This window comes from Mauremys reevesii, linkage group 8 (assembly GCF_016161935.1).
Source record: "Mauremys reevesii isolate NIE-2019 linkage group 8, ASM1616193v1, whole genome shotgun sequence".
Lineage (NCBI taxonomy): Eukaryota > Metazoa > Chordata > Testudines > Geoemydidae > Mauremys > Mauremys reevesii.
This window is the reverse complement of record NC_052630.1, coordinates 11,659,542-11,678,505: the sequence shown is the minus strand read 5'-3', so window position 1 is coordinate 11,678,505 and position 18,964 is coordinate 11,659,542. Positions and strand designations below refer to the sequence as shown.

Below are 18,964 nucleotides of genomic sequence, written 5' to 3'. Positions count from 1 at the left end.
GCCACTCAGACCCCATGGTGATGAGTGCAGTGCCAAAACATAAGTGGATAGACAGACTCTATCCCTGGTGCACAGCTGGTTTATGCAATTTATTTACAAGCCCTTTACAAAAATTTAAAACAGCCTCAGGATTTGGCTGAGCAATAGAGTGGTTGCTGTGTCTGAGATGGTAACAACAGGGTGCTCTGCTTGGATACAAGAAAATTGACTTTGAAAAACCATGTTAAAGAAACATTTGACTTAAAAACCCTTGCACAATGAACTATACTGATGCTTGTATATGAATAGCTACATCATCATCATTAGTAATGTAGCAGAGGAGCCTCTCACCTTTTCTGAATTTAATTAGATGCTGTCAGCCCTGTCCTACAGGCTCTGTGTGCACAAGAACAATTTAAAAAAATCTTCACAAAACTTAAAATAATCAAATATTACACTAAAGAACGAATCCATGAAAAGTTTGGCATTGAAATACTTCCCTGCAGTGTTTGCTTCTAAGTTTTGCACCCCTGTGATCATGCATGAGAAACAGGAACCTGAAATTGACTACAAACAAAAATGAAAACAGACAAGTCTCTTCATTCTGGGCAGGGAGTGAAGAGCAAGAGGGTAAATGGAAGTGAAATATCCTTTCAGCAATAACGCAGGAAGGCATTAGCAATGCAGGATTGCACTCACACCTGGAGTGAAATCCTGGCCAATGGCAAAACTTCCATTGATCTCAACTGGGCCAGTATTTCAGCCATGATTTTCAAGCTGCCAGTATCCGTTCAACTCACTTCTTTGCGCTGTTGCAGTTTACATCCAGTGCAAGGTGGGTGCAGGATGAAATGATACGACCCACTCGTATTATTTAGTGTTACCGTTTAGTGCCGATGAATAGCTCGTGAAAGGGAGCACTGGGAACCCTTCACGGGTTGCTCTTGCGGCGTGGGAAGGCAAGAAATCGGTGCCATTGCCGAGTCCCGGGGAAGCAGGCAACGGGGCTTGTGCATTTCAGCCTTTGTAAAGGGAACTTCAGCAGTAGCTCAGCACTTTGGATCGAGCCCCCCGGTTCCCGAGTCTTTCCGAGGACACTGAGTCTAAGGGGCAGGAGGATCGCTACCCTCCCCGCAGCCCGGCGCTGGGCAGAGCTCCGGCTGCCAAAGGAAACGCGGGGTTTGACACAGGCGGGACACACCGCTGCGGCCCTCGCCCCTTTTCTCGTCCCTGGCTAAAGCAGCCTGCGCTTGGCCATCAGCAGGGGAGGGCTCCGAGCCCGGGACCCAGCGCTAGGCGCCCATTTCACCCCGCAGCTGGAGGCGGCGTGGGGGCTCGGGGCTTTGGTGGTGCGTGAGACAGAAACGCGGCGGGCATCACTGAGCGCCAACGCCGTGGCCACGGGCCTGGCCTGCAGTGCAGGAAAAGCCTCCCATTGGCTCTAGCTGAGAGTTGGATCCTGTCCCGCAAGGGGCGTCGATCGCCATTGACACCAATGGGAGCAGGATCAAACCCAAGGGGGGGAAATCACCTTTGCTCACAATTCGGTGTGGGATCCGGAGCGAGAACTCCGCGGCCATCTGGAAGAGGGACTGGGTCAGAGGGGAGGAATGCTCGAGACAGGCAAGGTAGCTACGGGTATAAATGTAGCAATTCCAGCCGGTCCAGTGTATTTTTATTTTTATTTTTCGAACATGTAAAATTTCGACTTTTTTTTTTCTCGAGGAATTTTCCCTCGACTGTTCGGAGTTTTTTTCCCCCCACAGGAAATACTTCTCGTTTTCTGACCAGCTCTAATTGCAAGATATTCCTATCCCTGGCTAGCTAGATCTGGATAATAGATGCCTTCGTTTTAATCAGTCGTAACCAAACAGAATGTGTGCTGTCCTGTAAAAAAATATATATATTAACACTCTGCAGTTTTATAAAGGACTCGTTTTAATGATCTTACATTTATCTATAGGTATATTATATTCAGTTGCCACCAGGGCTGCTGGAAGCAGCATGAAGTAAACATGTGTGCAAACGTTTTCATAGACCTTAATTTCTACAATCGATGTAGTTTAACACGTTTGGATTTTGTGGCTAAACATTTACGAGGGAAAAATGCTGTGCCTGACCCCTCTAAAACAGCTTACATGAGTGTGAATGCGTGCTGGAGACTACTTTCATAGCAGATAATCTATTGATCCGCTGATGGAATCATATAACTTTCAACAAACTTGATACAAAACCTCAAATATGAATGTCGCTGGTTTAACATGACTGTACTTGCAATCTTGAAATACTGGGTCGAAACCGTTTGGATCATATAGAAGAGCTATGAAAAAAACGTAAGCGTTAGGACCAGCAACACAAACAATGATTTGATTCCAAACTTTTAACACATAACGGGAGTATTTTTGGATGCAAAGATTAGCTCTTGTAAAGTCGTTTGGGGGGGGGGATTATGATAAATAAATAAACAAAAATGTTCTTCAATCAAAGCATAAAGCCATGCAATTAGGAAAGCCGGATTTATAAAGGCTGTTGTGTCATTGAACTGGTAGTGGTAAAGTGTGTCAGAAAATTAGAAGTGGGAGGATCTCCAGTGGATGGAGCTGCCAATCAGGATTACCGGACCTTAGTTGTGAACTTTTCCCCTTCCAAAAAGAATGAAACTTTAATGACTGATTCCCCTCACCCATCGAGTAATTAATCGGGCCCTTAAATCTTATCTTTCTAAAGGGCCAACGGTATGTATGGTAAATATCTGCGCAGTCTATTGCACTTCAGACAAATAAGCCAAACAAATGCTGTTTACATTTCTCGAAAATTTAATGATTCTTAATAAAAGCCAACTCCCCGGAATGGTAATGTTGGATTTGGAATAAACTATAAGGTTTATTATTATTATTATTTATTATTTTATTATAAGTTGAGATATATCATAAATATAGCCAGAAAAGAACATTAAAAGCATTGCTAGAGTTTGTTTTTTTATTCCCATGCTTTTAATTTTGAAAAAAAATCACAAAACATAACTTATAAAACAATATATACTGCATCCTTATCCACAACAGCATTATTGAAACATCCAGCGTTACGTTTACCACAGATGTGAAATACACTGGGAAAGGACATACCTTGTGCATTTTATATTATGTTTCTTTGTCATCTACAGGTAATAAGTATCGACAAAAATAAGCAACAAATATGCCTGCAATTAAACTTCATATGCGTTTTGTATGCGTATTAATATTTAAAAGATCATATTTATCATTTCCATTTTTTTGCCAACAAGCATCTACATTTACATCATAACACCTTAAGATTATTTTTGGTTCCTTGTTTTTCCTTCACATCTAAAAAACAAGTAACTTTTCAGAATTGCTAAGCAACCTTTCATCATTCGAGACTCGCTCTGTTTCTTTAGCAGAGATGCAGTATCAGGAGTCACTTAATGACAGTCCATTTGTTGTCCTTAGTGTTTTTTTTTCTCTAGACTCTCTAGAAGTTTTTTTTTTAAAGAAAAACACTTTTTAAGTAAAGATGACTGATAATTTCATTATCAGGCTAAGATTTGGGATGGAGCAAAGGCCGACCAGTTTCTTTGTGTGCTCTTCTCAGCAAAGGCGATACTGCAGTCCTTTGGAAAGGCTAGAGAGGTAGGAACCTGTAGCTTGCTTAGTCCTAGGAATGACTGGATCAGAGCTTTCCACTAAAGAAAAAACATCAAGAATCATGCATTTTAAAAACATTTTATTCAACGGCCAAGCACAATGATCTGGCACAATGTAACGGCAGATATAAATAGAACCTTATTTAAGTGGTTGAACCTTGTCCTTAAGTTTTTTTTTAATAGTTTCATACCTAATATTTTAACCATATTCCCGCAGGATTTATTCTGCACGTAACTTTTTTTGTGTGTTGTCAGTGGTAAACATTAACCAAACCTCTTCCCCCTACCCACAGCCCCAGCCTTTACCACCATCCAGCCACCCCCCCGGCTTCCGCTTCCACTCTTCTGCTCTATAATAAAGTGGACGCCTTAGACTCTCCTGTGCAAGTTCAAGTAAACACATACAACCCGCATAATCCAGAGGAAAATTGCAACTCATCCGTGTATTCGATTTTTGGCGTCTCTTGCGAAAGATTTCTGGTCCGTGTTTGCTACCAAGCCCCCAGAGCTTCCTCTCTCACGCTGCTTGGGCCCGTGCAAGTCCGTCAGCTGTTGTACTGACAGGCGTTTAGACCGGAGCCCGGGCTTTGCAAGCTGCTGTACCCGAAAGTGGAGTGCTGCTTGGATTTCAGTCTGAGGCTGGCCAAGCTGGAGTTGCAAGTGTCTCTGTACACGCTGTAGGGCGAGCCGGGCGGCCCGTAGGGGCAGGCGGGGGAGGACATGGCGGAGTTGAGGGAGGAGCCGCTGATGTTGCTGAGGTTGTTGAGGTTGGCGTTGGCCATGCCGGGCACGGCCGAGTGGCCCATGCTGGCGGGCATGCTCATGGAGGAGATGGTGCTGGGGGCGGAGAACATGGACTGCGAGGACAGAGGGCTCATGGAGTTGAAGAAGGTGAAGCTCTTGGTGGAGAGCGGCGCCGGGGTCAGGCTCTTGGTGGCCCAGTTGTTGTAGGGGTAGCCGGGGTACACGTCCTCGTAGGGCTGCATGAGGCCGCTGAACTGGGGCACGTAGCCGTTCTTGCACAGGTCCATCTGCTGGTTGCGCTCCCGCTTCCTCCACTTGGCTCGGCGGTTTTTGAACCAGACCTGGGCGGGGGGGAAGGTCAGAGTAAAGGGTAAGTGCGGGAGGCTCCGGCAGGGACCCGGAAGGGCTGCGCAGGGGGCTAGCTCCGGTTTGGCTTCTCAGAGCCTCTGCCAGGAGCGGCTTGAGCTCCCCGCACCAGGGAGGATTTGCGGAGGAAAAGCCAAGCGTTGCCGCAGTCCCCCTCCCTGCCCTGGGTGTTGCCTCTCCTGCGCGCTGCGCACCAGAAACGCTGCCCCAGCCTGCCCTGCTGTGCTCGCCCTAAATCCCAGGCGTGTTCCCCCTGGCCCAGAGGGATGAGTCACCTCCCCAGCCCAGCTCCACGCCGCGGCTCTGGATGCGTGCGGCAGCGCCGCTCTCTGCTTTTCATTTACAAAGAGGATTAATTGGCCACGCTGCAGCGCCGCACCCAGGCCCCGGTCTGATTAGTGCCGGCTAGCCCGGCTCGGCGCTGTTTCCGAATGCTAACGCTGGACAATAAAACTCCTCCGTTACAGATCATAAACTGGGGATTGGATTAGCGTGTTTAAAAAAGCCTCCCCCTTTGGGTGGATGCAGCCTGGGTCTTTATGTCTAATGAGAATTTACAGCCCTGAGTCGGGAACGGAGGAGCGAGGGGCGCTCACGGGGGTTTGATGCCCAAATCTCATCCAGGCTTTATCCAGACCCCGGGCACCCAACCCAATGCATTGCCCAGAGAGCAGGAAAAGCCGGAGCTAACGCAGACCAAAGCAGCGCTCCAGCATTGCGTGGCAAACTTTACTGCAGGGTCCTGTTGGGTGTGTGTGTGTGTGTGTGTGTGCGTGCAGATTTGATGGGATAATGCCCTCCAAAGATCGGCTGGCCAGGTTGGGGAAAAAAAAAAAGCCTCTTCCTGCCTTGCTGGGTGAGATCAGACAGTGATCAGCCTTTGGTAAAGGTAGGGCCGTTAGAGCCACTGAGGTTTGGATCAGGCCCCTAAGGAGACATGCCACACGGCAGCCCCTGCAAAAGGCTGGCAGACAGCGGCTTTGTGTCGTGCATTGAAATCCCCGCTAACCTCAACGCCGCGGATATTAAATCCCCCTCTACACTAGGTGACTCTTGTGGCTGCGAGGCTCTGCTCTTTGAGCCTGTCCTCCCAGCGTTTTTAATGGCAGGGCTTTATTTTTAAATAGCGATAACAAGGATCGCGGGGTCTATTTGGAGAAAAAAAAATCCCGTATAAATATGAAGAGGAAACGAAAGCCGGAACGTTCAAACCCTGTAATTCACTCCTCAGAAGGTGCTTCCAGACAGGAATTTCCTGAAAACGAGGGGTAATCGTTTTAATTATGGCTGCTAGACATTTTAAAAGAAGGCCCTCGTAGCAAATGAAAGTCGGATTTGCAAAACTGCAATCTCAGAGCATCAAACCAAAACATCTCCATACAGAGGGGAGAAAGAAATTCAGTTAATGGAAACTCATATTAGTTTTATTTGCTTCCTGAAATATTCCAGCAACATAAATGCCCATTTTAGTCCTTGAGTTGTGGTGGAGGGGTTGTTTTTTTTTTTTAACGAAAGCTGCAATTAATACAATGCTTTCAAATACAGCGAGTGTTTAGCCCTGAAAAGCCTGAAGAGCTAACCTTACAGATAGTCTCATTGGTCAGCTAGCCGGTTACCCATCTAGACAAAAGCGGCTTTTCTGAACTGTAGGGGTTTGATTTGTTACCAGTCACTGAGACCCAGGTTAAATCTACCTCCATTTTCTCCTTTATTTATTATTCGCGGTGCTGGTGAATTTCCAGAGAACGGTTTAATTCCCCGGTCCCAGCCTACTAGTCGCTTTCTTACTAAGGTCTCAGTTCAACCCCCCCCCCCTCTCCCCTTGGGGCCCTTTCGTGTAAAGCGTATTTCAGTGCTGGAAAATCCAGACGCCCTTTAAGGACTTTGCAAGATGCAGGGTTGTGTGTATGCCTTTCATTTGACGGTGTCTTGTGTCACACTGTGGGTCTGCAGCTGGTGAGGGACTGTGTAGACACGACACCGCGAGTAAACAATACACAGCAGAGACTACCCCTGCACAGAGCGGAGTATACCCCGGTCAGCAAATCCGCTCTCGAAACAAACCAGGGTAATATCCCGGGATGAAAAACAAATTGGAGGTGGGAGGAAAAATACCCCCCAAAACAAAAAGAGCAACACACAGACCCACCCAGCACAAACCAACCATCAGAATCAATACAATCCGAATGCCAGGAGGAGCCGTTCTGATTTGACACTCGATTGCAACAAGTTAATATGTTAAAAATAAATAAATAAATGGCCTAACTAGATAGTCTGAGGTCGGATTGGCTAGAGACCTATAAAGCAGCGACAGCTCAGCCCTACAAGTATGTGTGTCTACAATGGTTATTGACTTTGGCGTCTAATCTAGCGCAGACCCTTGTCCTTTCGTTTGTCTATTGACAGTTTGTGCAGTTTACTAGTATGCATAACTTATCTGCCTCATCATAGAAGTTTAATTGTGTAGAGGAACATTTGCTATATGCCTGGGTGTGTACATTGCACCGAACGGGGCCGTTACACACTCCATAGTGATAGACGGTAGTCTCTCTTTTCATCAGAGACATGTTCTATACACTATACAGACATCTGCTCCGCGGTGCGAAGCGGATTCTTTTAACCGCTTTCCCGTCACTCTGTAAGATAGCATCATGTTTGAATCGCATCACTTATGGTGTATATTTTATCAGCAGACGCCGTATGTTTCCTTGTCACTTTACTAACTGGGTCCAGGAGAGTATAAACTTGCCTGTATTTCTATGCTGGTCTATTCCTTCTTTTAAATGAAATTTATCCATTCGAAACCCGGTCTAATCTAGCCCCCAGTGAGACTTGTAGGGACTGGAATCCTCCCAGTTAAACCCTGTACCTGGGCACCTATGTGAGTCTCTTTTACATGGGGGGGAACAGACATGCCTTGGGGTTGAACCATTGGCCTCTGCAGCTGCTGCTCTCCGGGTCTGTGCTGGCAATTCTAACCATTGATTGTTTACATTAAAAATACCGACCCCCCGGAAAAGATCCGACTTCATAACGTGTGTTAGGAGGATGCCTCTGTCCCTCACTCTCCCAGTCAGGGGAAGAGAACTGCACATATATTTCCCGTTTCGAGTTAAATTACTGTCTTGAATTAATCCAGGAGAGAACAGAACATCCAGCAAGATGGCTTTTATGGGCTAGATTCTGCCCTTTCCAGACACGGGGGGGGGGGATTTAAAAATGGGCTTCTCTGAAATGGTGGCGGAGCCTTCTCTCTGGCTTTCCGTATTATTGTGCTGTATATTATGTGTGCTCCTTAAAACGGGGTTAATTAAAAAAAAACACTTGCCCGAGGATCCTAGAGCCTTTCCCTGGTCAGTTACACTAGCGGAGATTCCTGCATTCAGCTGTTGATTCCTGGTGGCATCCTTTACCTTCTAATTCCTTCTCCCTGCCTCAGCCTAGCTGGCTTCTTTCACGGCACACTTTCCCAGCCGGGCTTTAGATGAAGTCCCTCTGGGACCAGCTGTTGCCTTTGATTTCTCTATGTTCTCCCCAGAGATCCCGAATCTTAAGAATGGGGGAAATCTTGGAAAGGAAAGATGGGGCTTAAAGGAGACAGCACCTTTCCCGAGCTTCTGACAACTGCTCGCCTGGTGTTGCTGCCTGTAAGACACCAGGTCCTCTCAGCTAAAGGTTTCCTCCTCTCCCATACTCCAGTGAAAGTTGACCAAACGAAATGAAGGCCTGGGTGTTAATATACTAGAGATTCTCTATGTATGGCGCCTCCCATATGTATGGGGTATGTTCAGTATTATAATTATACCCGGGTATTATCTAAGGCGCACAGTAGGTCCTGGGTAAGTCTTGGCAATGAAAAGGAAATTGACAGATGATGTGTTATGCTACAATTGGTTTTAAAAAGCCAACCACCTCGCAGCTGTTAAAGTCATTTTTCCCTTTCGCTCCTCACCGCCAGGCGCCTGTTCACCTTGATAAGTTTGTATTTTCGCTTGCGATGCATCCTACCAAATAACTGGAAGTTTTTCAACTTCAGAAAACCTGGCTACTGGGAGTCCCAGCTAGTGGGCGCTGGATCGGGCCCTACCAGGACAAGCCGGCTGATGTCTCTGGGCTGCTGAGAAGTGACTCGCCGGTTGCCCCTAGGGTGGCGGAGCCCCACTTACCCTGACTCTGGGCTCGGTGAGATTGGTCCACACAGCAATCTCCTCTCGCATGCTCATGTCCGGGTAGCGGTTCCTCTGGAAAGTGGCCTCCAGCTCCTGCAGCTGCTGGCTGGTGAAATGAGTTCTTTGCCGCCTCTGTTTCTTCTTCTTCGCCGGATCGTCAGGGTTTCCATCTTCGCTCTTCTGCTCGCCGCTCCGGTCTTTTTCTGTTTAAACACAACAAGGCACCGAGACCCGAGCGGTGACACACACGGACTTGGCCTCCTGGCCCCTAGGTCCCCCTCCTCCCCCTCAGCCATTTGGAGAAGGTACAAAACAAAATCCTCTTTTTAAAAATCTCCTACATACGTGCCTCTGCCGTACAAGGCTAGAACGCCTGTTTCCTACCACAGGCCCGGCGCGTTTTCTGTTTCAACCAGCCCCGCGCGATTCAGAAAGGTTTCCTGAAAAAATGTTCCCCTGAAATGTATTTCCCAAACAACAGACTTTTCAGTTATCCTCTCCTCTAGGCCTGTCCTTTTATCCAGGGGGCTCCGAAACTTACAGAGGGGAAGAAACTTATGTCTAATTGGCTCGGCTTTTAGATTGGAAGCTTCTTGGCAAAATAATAATTAGTAATAAACAAATCTATTTAAAATCGTTTCTCTGTGTTCCTCCCCCACTCAATCTAAAGAGAAACTTCTGCTCGAGTGCATTATTGTTGTACGTGGTCATTTCCCCACCGTATTAATCTCAGAAAACGTCAGGGAGTGTTAAATAAAACATGAATAAATTGAAAAGGTGAACTCCCCTTCCCCTCGGGAATATTAGAATTTATTTAAGCAGAGAACGATCCACTAAAGGCTTTGTCCAAAAATCGAATGAAAGGTAAGAAACGCTGGTAGCTGCCTGTCTGCAACATTCCCCTTTTGTGAATTGTGTTTATCTAAATCTGTAGAAGGAATTCAACACAATCGCTGGATATAACTAGGGAAAAATAGAAAATCTACCTAAAATCCAGGGGAAAACCCGCTGATATTTTTATATTTTTGAATACATTTTTGGATTTACATATGGAATGAGGAATTCGATACATTATTTGAACGGATTTAAATTATAAATGTGTAGAGATAAAATCTCCCTCCACACACACACATATATATAAAACACTTCTGTAGATGTATATACATAGATATATAATATGTATAATACATATGTATGTCAATGTACAATTTTGATCTATTTATTTTCACAATAGCCACACATTAAATAACTGCGTGCATATATGCCACACGTGTACGTTTCTCTCTCTAATTTTGATGTATTTATTTTAATATATATGCACATATTAGTGTGTATAATATACATATCTATACAAATGTAATACTAATCTATATTACACACAATAACTAAATCAAAATTAGAGAGAGAGAGAAATACACACACGTGTTGTATATTCAAACCCATCCCTTTGTACTCATACAAATGAGTCTGACTTGATGTTGGAGGGTCTTTTTGAGAGGAATTCACATGGCTAGCTAAATAATGAGACTATTCTGCGGTGCTGTACATCATGAAGGTAGGAGGAATGGAAAGATAATGCTAGCGTATTGAAATAGAGACTTCCTTTCAGAGCCTGCTAATAATAATATTTTAAAATGAATTAACAATAATCCTCGCAAAACAATTGATTCCTCAGATTTGAAAAGACTCTGTACCTAGGTTTCCCTGGGACATCTTGGAGTAAAAATGCAGGACCTCAAACGGTTAAATGGAAACCAAAGGCTGGTGAATGGGCTTATTGCAGCGCGGATGGCCACTATTTCCAGTAAGTAGTTTGCAGAGCAAACAAGGCCTCGAACCCTATTTAAATATCCTTGGTGGCCAGACAATTTTTTCCCCTCCTTCGCTGCCTTTGCAACTAATCGTGTTCCCAAAGATTCGCGGCTGGTGTAAAATGGGTGTCTCTGCGAACCGAGTCTACATGACCCAACTGTAAAGGCTGCATGTGAAAATGATTTCATTTTTCAACACACAAATCTTTCTGGCAGACAGATTTTTTCCACCCCTCGGTGTCTGGGGCCGCTTCTCGTGCAGGCAGGAGAGCAAACAAGTAAGGAAAAATCAGTGTCCTCAAAGAAACCATCCATCAAAGTGATTGCAATCTTTGCATTTGATTTATCTCTCCCTATGATTTCCATGAAAAATACCGTCTGGTCATAAGGCTGTGATACCATTTCAAATCATAATAACACACATTAGTCTTAATTGGCATTAGCACACTTTTCCATTCGAAAGTGAAAGGTATTTTGTGAATTCTCTTAAGAGTAAATGGACCCTGCTATTTATTTCCCTAGAATGTATGGGTCAGATTTTAGGGGTAGCGCAAAATGGAGCAATTATCCCCTACAGTATTTCAAGGGGGGGGACCCACACACCTCTAAGCACACCACCCCCTCCAGTCTACGCTCAAAGCCTTGGTTTCAAATCAGATTTGGAGGCAGAAACGAACATGTTTGCTGCCATGTCAGCATTCGGATTTGTTTTGGTTGCAGGCACAAGACCGGTTTAAATCTAAAAAACCCATCGTTTAAAAAAAAAAAAACCAACTACCCTCTATGTAGGGAAATTTTGAAGAAGGAACCACGCGCTGCTTTGCGTAGTCCATATTTTCCAGGGCTTTTTGCTTCCTTTATATGGTGTTTCTTGTCATTAGAGGGACGACTGCTGTTTTAATTAAATACAAACTAGGAAACCACAGCTTTCCCTACAAGAATTGCACATGTTCAACAGGCGGATATAAAAGCGGAGACCAAACGACTCCTGTTTAGATCCAACTCAGTTCTTGTAAAACGCTATGGTTTATTCCCCATCTATACATAAAAATAAAAATTAAGCTTTGTAACGCTCACCCCATATAATAATAAATCTGAGCTGCCTGGTCTCTCTCCAGTCCCCTCCTCATTCCCCCTCCTAATGCTTTGCAGTTTCCCTCCTCCTCTGACGGAGAGATCCGTTTACATGTCTCTACAGCCAGAGCTGGAAAATAAACCCCGGCAGAGCTGACATTATTTCAGAAATATTCTGCAAAACCGCACTCCCCGTGGTAACCCCCCTGATAAATTAATATTTGTAAAAAAAACCCAAACCCTGCATCTCAGCTTGAAGTTGGTAGCAATGTTCTTCTGTCAGAGTCGGGGCATGGAAGAGGGTCAGTTCGTCTCCCCCATCCACCTTCCCAGTTTGGCTCTAATTAATTCTAGTGATTACACCCACCACCACCACCACCACCACCTGGCATTTCAATCTCTCTGGTGCATCCTGCCTGTGCAGAACAGTCTCTTGTGCAGCGTGCATTAGAATTAATCAAGCAGGGAAAGGAAGAAGAGGAAGTGAAAGGGTTTTACCTGGGACTTCTGTATCTGACGATTCACTGGCTGAATTCTCAATCGGATCTCTGGATTCAGAAGATCTTTGCAAATGGAAGCTGGAAGCCATGTCATGGGAAGGCTGGGGTCTTAAACTCTCTGGCAGTCTTTCCAAATTCATCCCACCTTTAAAGGAATCCATGGCAAGGAGGCTGGGTTGATTTGGGTTTATGCAGGTGTTTATTCCACAATATATATATATATATATCAAGGTCTGAAAATCCACTTAGTACTAGTTATGGGTTGCTTTACTTTATTGTTATTTTCAAAGAGTCAGAAGAAGAGCTCCGAGAAATGCCTAGAAGCCCGATTGTCTTTGCTTTGCAATAGCTGCACCGGTCCAACCGCGTATGCATGAAAGTGGTAAAAGATCCCTGGTAGAAAAATGCGGGTTGCGAGTTGGATAGTTTCAAGCTAAAGAGATTAAAGCGACCTGCCCTAGAACAAATGCCTGTAGTTAAACCCAGCTCCTCCCACTTAAGGTTAAAACCTCCCAGTCTCGCTAATATATCACCCCGTCTAGCGCTCACTCAGCCTAATCTAGTTGGAAGAACCTCCTGCAAACTCCCCATAGATGTGAGCTGTCGCTAAGGCGCCCTGGAATACAGGCTGCACGTTTCTTAAAGCCACAGCGCTCTCCCCCTGCCCCGGGATCCCGGCGGAGTGTCTCCCCACGGTTAGGATCCTCCTTGGTCTCTTGCCCTCTCTGCTCCTCTTGCTGGAGGAAGAAACGTCTTTTTGTCCCAGCGCTGGCTCTTACCATCGCAAGCCCTAAACCAATCAGCGGCCCCCGCTTCCCTCCCCAAACTTTCCCCCAAACCCAGTGATTTATTCTGCGCGCAGTATTAGCTCTTTGACCATCTACGCGATCTAAGCCCCAAATATTTAAAAAACATATTTCAGAGACTAATCTAAATAGATCAAATTCTTTCCAGTCTTCTGCAAAGCAGATCTAGGCATCTATTTCCCCCCCTGTCCCCCCCAGCAGGGCAGGCGCAGAATTGCATTTTGCACGGGAATGGTTACTCCCGCTCTGCAATAAGCACAAGGAGGAAGCTGCGCCTTTCAACTTGCTTATCTATTGGGAGAAATAAACGTGCGTTCCCATTTCGCGGCGATACTACACTTTTAAGCCTGCGGACAAGCAGTTTTATCGTGGACGTTTCTGAGGCACGTTTTAAGGGGGGGGAATCTGCTTGGGGGGGTATTTCCTAGGACATCAAAGAATGTCTGGTAACAAAAATGAAACCTTCCTGGTCTGCTCCCCTGTCATGCTGCAAGAGGCAGCCCACCTCCCTGGCTCGCCGCGGCCTGGGTTATCACCTTCCCAAGGGGTTGTGCGGAGACTGAGAGATGTGGCCTTGATTTGAGTTCATCAGGCAGCAGAGCTCGGGAACAGCAGATACATATGGGGCGCGCGCTGGCTTTTTGTTGCTGTTGTTTTTTTACCTCCGCATTTGTAAGCGGAAATAATCAAGGGCCGACGTCTCCTGAGATTTACACGCCGGGATTTGGGGCTGCTCAGGTAGAGCAGCCTGCGGCCCAAGCGTGTTCCCTACTTGTTGGCGTGCAAGGAACGCAGCACGAGCGCCCGCGGTTTCCACGCAAAGGTCACCCCTCGCCTGCCGGGTCGGGCTGGCGTGCTGGGAAAGGCGGCGAGGAGCGGAACCCGGGGTGGTGGGGAATTTCCTTCGGCCCTGTGGTTTGAAAGCTACAAATAGGAAGCGAGTCCCTTTGCTTCGGGGCTTATAACACGGATTCGTAGCAGCCTGGCACCCATTTTCCAGCAGCCCTCATTAAAGCGCTGCACGGTGCGTTTGGCTGGCTCCTTCCCCGTAAAGGTTCTCTGGCTCTGCCTGCGGGTCCTAACATCTCTGGCAGGAGGGTGTGGTGTCACTTTAGTGACTAACTGATGAGTTGTTTACAGATCTAGTAAACAATCCGACCCCCCCTGAACTCCCCCTCACAGAGGCCTTCTTGTTAGGAGCCCCCTGCTAGAGCTAGTAAAACAGCCCCACTCTCTCTGGGTTGGCACAAACCAGTGCCATTGGGGTCTCTCTGTGTCCTTTTCTTGCTGTTTCTTAAAAGGGGCACAACTGCCCCCCCCCAGCTCGGTGTATGAGCCTTCGATCTAAGGCATCTAGAGGGAGAATTTAAATCCCTAACCTAGCGATGGAAAACCAAGTCTGCACACACAACCCTAAACTATTTTCCCACCGAAGTTTTTATTTCCAGTGAACGTTTAATAGTTTCGTTGTGGTTTGATCGCTCACTAACTATAATCTAATAAATATAACATTGCTTCGTGTTGCAATAAAACGGCCTGTTTTACTCTTCTGGAAAACCCTATTATTGCAGCGTATTTACAATCCCTTCATGTGGCTATAATAACTCCTTCAACTTTATAAATTCCACACTCATCTTTTCTTCCTTTGGAAAGAGCATTTCACCTCCCCGTTTTTGGGGACAAACCTTCCTTTAAGAAAGAACAGCATAAAGTACTCTTGAAAAACACTTCCAGTCCCTTTCCAAAGCCCAGGGGCTGGCCACCCTCTCCAAAGCCCAGGGGCTGGCCACCCTCTCCAAAGCCCAGGGTCTGGAAGTCAATGGGAGTTTTGCCTGAGTAAGGACTGCTGCAAAGTCCTTCCTCGAGGCAAGACTGATTTCCCCATCTTTCAGCTCTTTATCCTTGGCAGTGAACTCTCTGTGACCCATAGAAAGTGGCTGGTTGTTCTAGGGATGGATTTCAGGCTGGGAGATCTGGGCAATTTTTAAAGGGAGAAAATAGTGCCCAAAACTGTATCCAGAAAAGGATCCTCTCCAGCAAGTGTCAATGTCAGTTTTGGAAGTGCCATCCCCCCGCAGGGCCGCTTTGGCATTGTCCTGTGCGCCTGTGCTGTTGTATCTCAGTGAATGTCAGCATTTTAATGCCTCCCAAGGTCAATCGCCAGCCACCGGCCCTCCGAGGGTGTGGCCGCCACTTCTACACTAGTCTCATGTTGATCAGCACCGAGAGTTATTTTTCGTATTACTAGGGACCCGGGCTTCACATGACTGCTACCAGGCTAGGTGAATCACCTGGTTACAAGCCACGGTATCTGCGTAAACAATGTGGGTTTTTTCCCTCTCTCTCTTTTAAACCCCCTTTGATTCAAAATATCAGTTTCACTGTAACTTTAAAAAAATGTTTACAATCTCCAAGAGATCTTCAGCATCCCTGTTAAATGTGTTCGGCGCATGATCAGAATTGCCTGCCCTATTGACAAAGCACATTTCATTATCTAGGTCGCAGCAGGCACCATTTTTTTGTGTGTGCATCAGTTTGCTCGCTCCGTCCACGGCCCGGTCTGTGACCTTTGCGCTGTGTTTTACAGCAAAGGGGAGGGGGATGTTTATGGTGATTTCAGACACTAAAGAAACCCTGCGTTGCCGTGGGGGCAATCAGTCCCTTCCTTTGGAACCGCCCAATGAACCCAACAGGCCAGTGACAAATACCCGGCCAGGCCACTTTTCCTGAAGGACATCTCGAAAGCACAGGGAAGGGCCTGGACTTGGTCCCGATCCTGCGTTACTGCTCCCCCACGGGGGAGTTTTGGGTGTCCCCGTAATGCAGGATGGGGCCCAGTCCCCGGGCCCGCACCTGTTAGCCGCGCAGTGACCCGGTCTATTAGCACTCGACAGGCCTGTTATCTTCCTCAGCCCACACGTGGGGCAGAGGCATCTGCACTGCGGGACGTCCTGCCCCGCAGAGCTGCGGGGCTCCTCCGGGATTGTAATGCAAAGGTCCCATTCCCTTTTCCTTTATAGCTGACAGCGCCGGACACACCCTGGACCTGTGGGTGCACATGCTTGACACGCTCGGAGAAGTGCAGGTCTAGTCATAGGCAGGGGAGGGATTTTGGCCGCGAAGTGGCAGCTGACAGCCATCCAGTGCTCCTGCTTTGCCAACCCGTGAATCACTGGCAGGCAGGCAGCGGGGACGATTTAAAAAGCAAACTCATGGAAACGGGATCTTCACTAGGGAAGTGGGGAAGGGGGCAAGGGACCCAGGGCACAGATCTGGTTCTTTCTCTAGAAGAATAACCGTCTCCTCTTTATCTTCTCTGCTCAGTTTAACGGATCCACCCTGACTCTCGATGTTGCTTTCAAACCAAGCAAAGACGTGGAAAGGAACTTTTGAACTGTTTCACGGGCAGGGGATGGAAGCATGTTCCCACTCTTTAGTTTTTCCTCCCTGGGATTTATTTTGGGCTTCCTCTGCCATTCTCTCTCTGTGCTTGCCCAGTGTTTTGCTTTTTAAAAGCGATGGAGGAAGGGACTCAGGTCCCAGGGAGCCAGGTAGTGTCACTATGTAACATCAAAAAACGGGACGGGGAGCTGAATGAGGGGTACCCCAAACGCTTAGCAAGTAAAACTCCTCTAGCAACAGTTTTGATCCTGGAGGGTTTGTTTCTGCAGTTCAGCACAGCAACAGATAGCTTGAAAATGACACTGGATAACTTCTCTGAACTGCATATGAATTGTATCTATACGTACAGAGCTCTTAAACCGATTTCATACCAGAGTCTGTCAAGCTTGAATTAAAATACATTTAAGAATTAGGTGCAGACAGGGCTAATCGTGCAATTTTTAGGTTATTTAAACGGGACACGCTTTCAAAATGCATCTGGTATTTAATCAGATCCACTTGAAATGAATGGAGTCCTTCTGAAAAGGATAATAGAAATGGGAGATAATGATTCATATATTTTCTCTTTCTAGCTCAAAAATTTGATCTGATCTGGAGTATGTTTTTTTTTTAAATTTCTTTATAGTTTCCCTTCTTTGCAGCCCAAACCAGGTTTGGACAAATAGCGAACCGTGAGGACAGGATCTCGTGGCGCTTTTGCTGAGTTCTCTCACGGGTCTGAAACAGAAGCGTTTTGTATCTGTCCCAATCTGTAGCGATGCGAGGCTACACGGGGAATTCTGAAAGGAAAGTGTGAACAGCAGTGCGGGTATAATCGGACCCTTTTAAATGTGGTGCTTAAAGCGGTATGAAAATTAGACGCTTTTAAAAATTGTTTTTGTTGATAGGGTTTTGTTTACATGCCTACCCTGCAGTTTCTTTTACCTTTTATAACAGAGTTTTAACAAGTTGTGCGTTTTAGATTCAAGACTTTCCCAAACTTTCTTCCGCTACCGCAAGGCCCCGAGTTGTCCTCAGCATGGGACATACCCCCTAGCCATGGGTGGGCGTTATGTCCAGGATAGCGCTCGAGCTCAGGGATGCTATGCTTTGGGCTTGAGAAAATGAGTTCTCTATGGCGAATGTTTCTCTAAATGGCTATTAGCGCTCCAGGGCTGGGCTCTGTATTCCTTAGCCAAGCAGGGCTCCCAGAGACGTTAATTGGGCTAGAGAGGCCCGGACATGACCCCCTCTGCTCTAAAAAACCCCCTGAGTTTATTCCTTCTATAAAGGAGTCTTTGCACTAAATTCAAGCAGCTCTGGATCATGTCCTTGGTCCTTTTAATTGCCTTGTTCAGGTCTGATCACTTGGAGCTCTCAGTATGGGTAGAACGGGCTGTATTGTCTATAGTGACTGGAACACAGACCCAGGAGCTTGCTGAGGAGCAGATTTTAGGGGCGTCCACTCTGGGTCTTCAGAAATGCCTCTTCGCCTGGCGTTTGCCTGCTTTGAGCCAGCCACAGTTTATTTGCATTTGAGGCCAAAGGCAAACAGTGGCGCTCCTAGGTTTCCAACGCAAAGCAAAGCGCAAATGCAGAGCCAGCCGCGCGCCGCACTGGGGGTAGAACAGGGCTTTATTTCGAATTGTAATTAACGCTGGGACGCAATGGAAACGAGGAGTGACCTGCAGTCCTCTCCTCGGTCCGTCAGGAAGTCATCCAGGAGCGGCACGTGCTGAAGTGCTTTGCCGGCGTTCAGCACCTTGCGGGATCGAGCCCCAAAGCAAAGGCTCCTTGAGTGGCGACAGGGCTGCTGCTGGCCAAGCTCCCGTTGGTGCCAATGGGAGCTCCGCCTGCGGGACCAGATCCCCCAGTAAAAGTCTTGCTCCAATTTCTCTTGCCCAAGGCATCTGTTAATGTCGGAGTGAGACTGAGGGTCTGTTCCTGGAAGTCCTCCCTCAGGCAAAACTCCCCAGTGCCGCCTGAGGGACTCTGGCCTGGGGAAGGCTAGGGGGGCTGCGTCCTCAAACTGCCTCAATTTCCATCCTGTAGGAGAATACCCCTAACAAATGTAACTGAGCCACAAATGATCCCATTTACTGATTTATAAGTGACCTATTCATGACCGGAACGGTTGATTTATACATGGTTTATGGATCTATTGATTTATAAATTGCTTATTAATTAATGATAGAATCTATTGATTTATAAGTGGTTTATTGCTCTATTAATGAGTCGCTCTCTTGGTTTTCTAAATGGTCTATTAGTAATTGATACATTATTTACACGCATGGACAACTGAGCTACAGATTCCACCGATCTATACATACCAGTACATTTGCGAGTATATAATTCCCAGATCCAGTCTATTGGGTAAATAATCCCTATAGTATTTTAAAACAAAATGATGCAGATTTTCCATCTATCCATTAACTTGGGAAACTGAAAACAAAATTTGTAAGAAATTAAATGA

At 46.5% G+C, this 18,964-nt stretch overlaps 1 protein-coding gene across 3 annotated transcripts; it reads right to left on the bottom strand.

The window, feature by feature from the left end:
- Nucleotides 1-2,949: 2,949 nt before the first annotated feature.
- On the bottom strand, nucleotides 2,950-12,632 carry PITX1 (paired like homeodomain 1). Of its 3 annotated transcripts, XR_005583372.1 has the most exons (4): nucleotides 12,303-12,632; nucleotides 8,917-9,122; nucleotides 4,046-4,725; nucleotides 2,950-3,679 (listed from the first exon to the last, which is right to left on the bottom strand). XR_005583372.1 is itself a non-coding variant. In XM_039483379.1 (3 exons), exons 1-3 carry the CDS (start codon nucleotides 12,463-12,465, stop codon nucleotides 4,186-4,188), a joined length of 909 nt encoding a protein of 302 aa, XP_039339313.1. In that variant the 5' UTR covers nucleotides 12,466-12,631; the 3' UTR covers nucleotides 2,950-4,185. The 3 variants fall into 3 exon arrangements, 2 of the variants coding, with proteins under 2 accessions (XP_039339313.1, XP_039339314.1); XM_039483379.1 differs by having other exon boundaries at nucleotides 2,950-4,725; nucleotides 12,303-12,631; XM_039483380.1 differs by lacking the exon at nucleotides 12,303-12,632 and adding an exon at nucleotides 12,045-12,158 and having other exon boundaries at nucleotides 2,950-4,725.
- Between the last annotated feature and the right edge of the window lie 6,332 nt (nucleotides 12,633-18,964).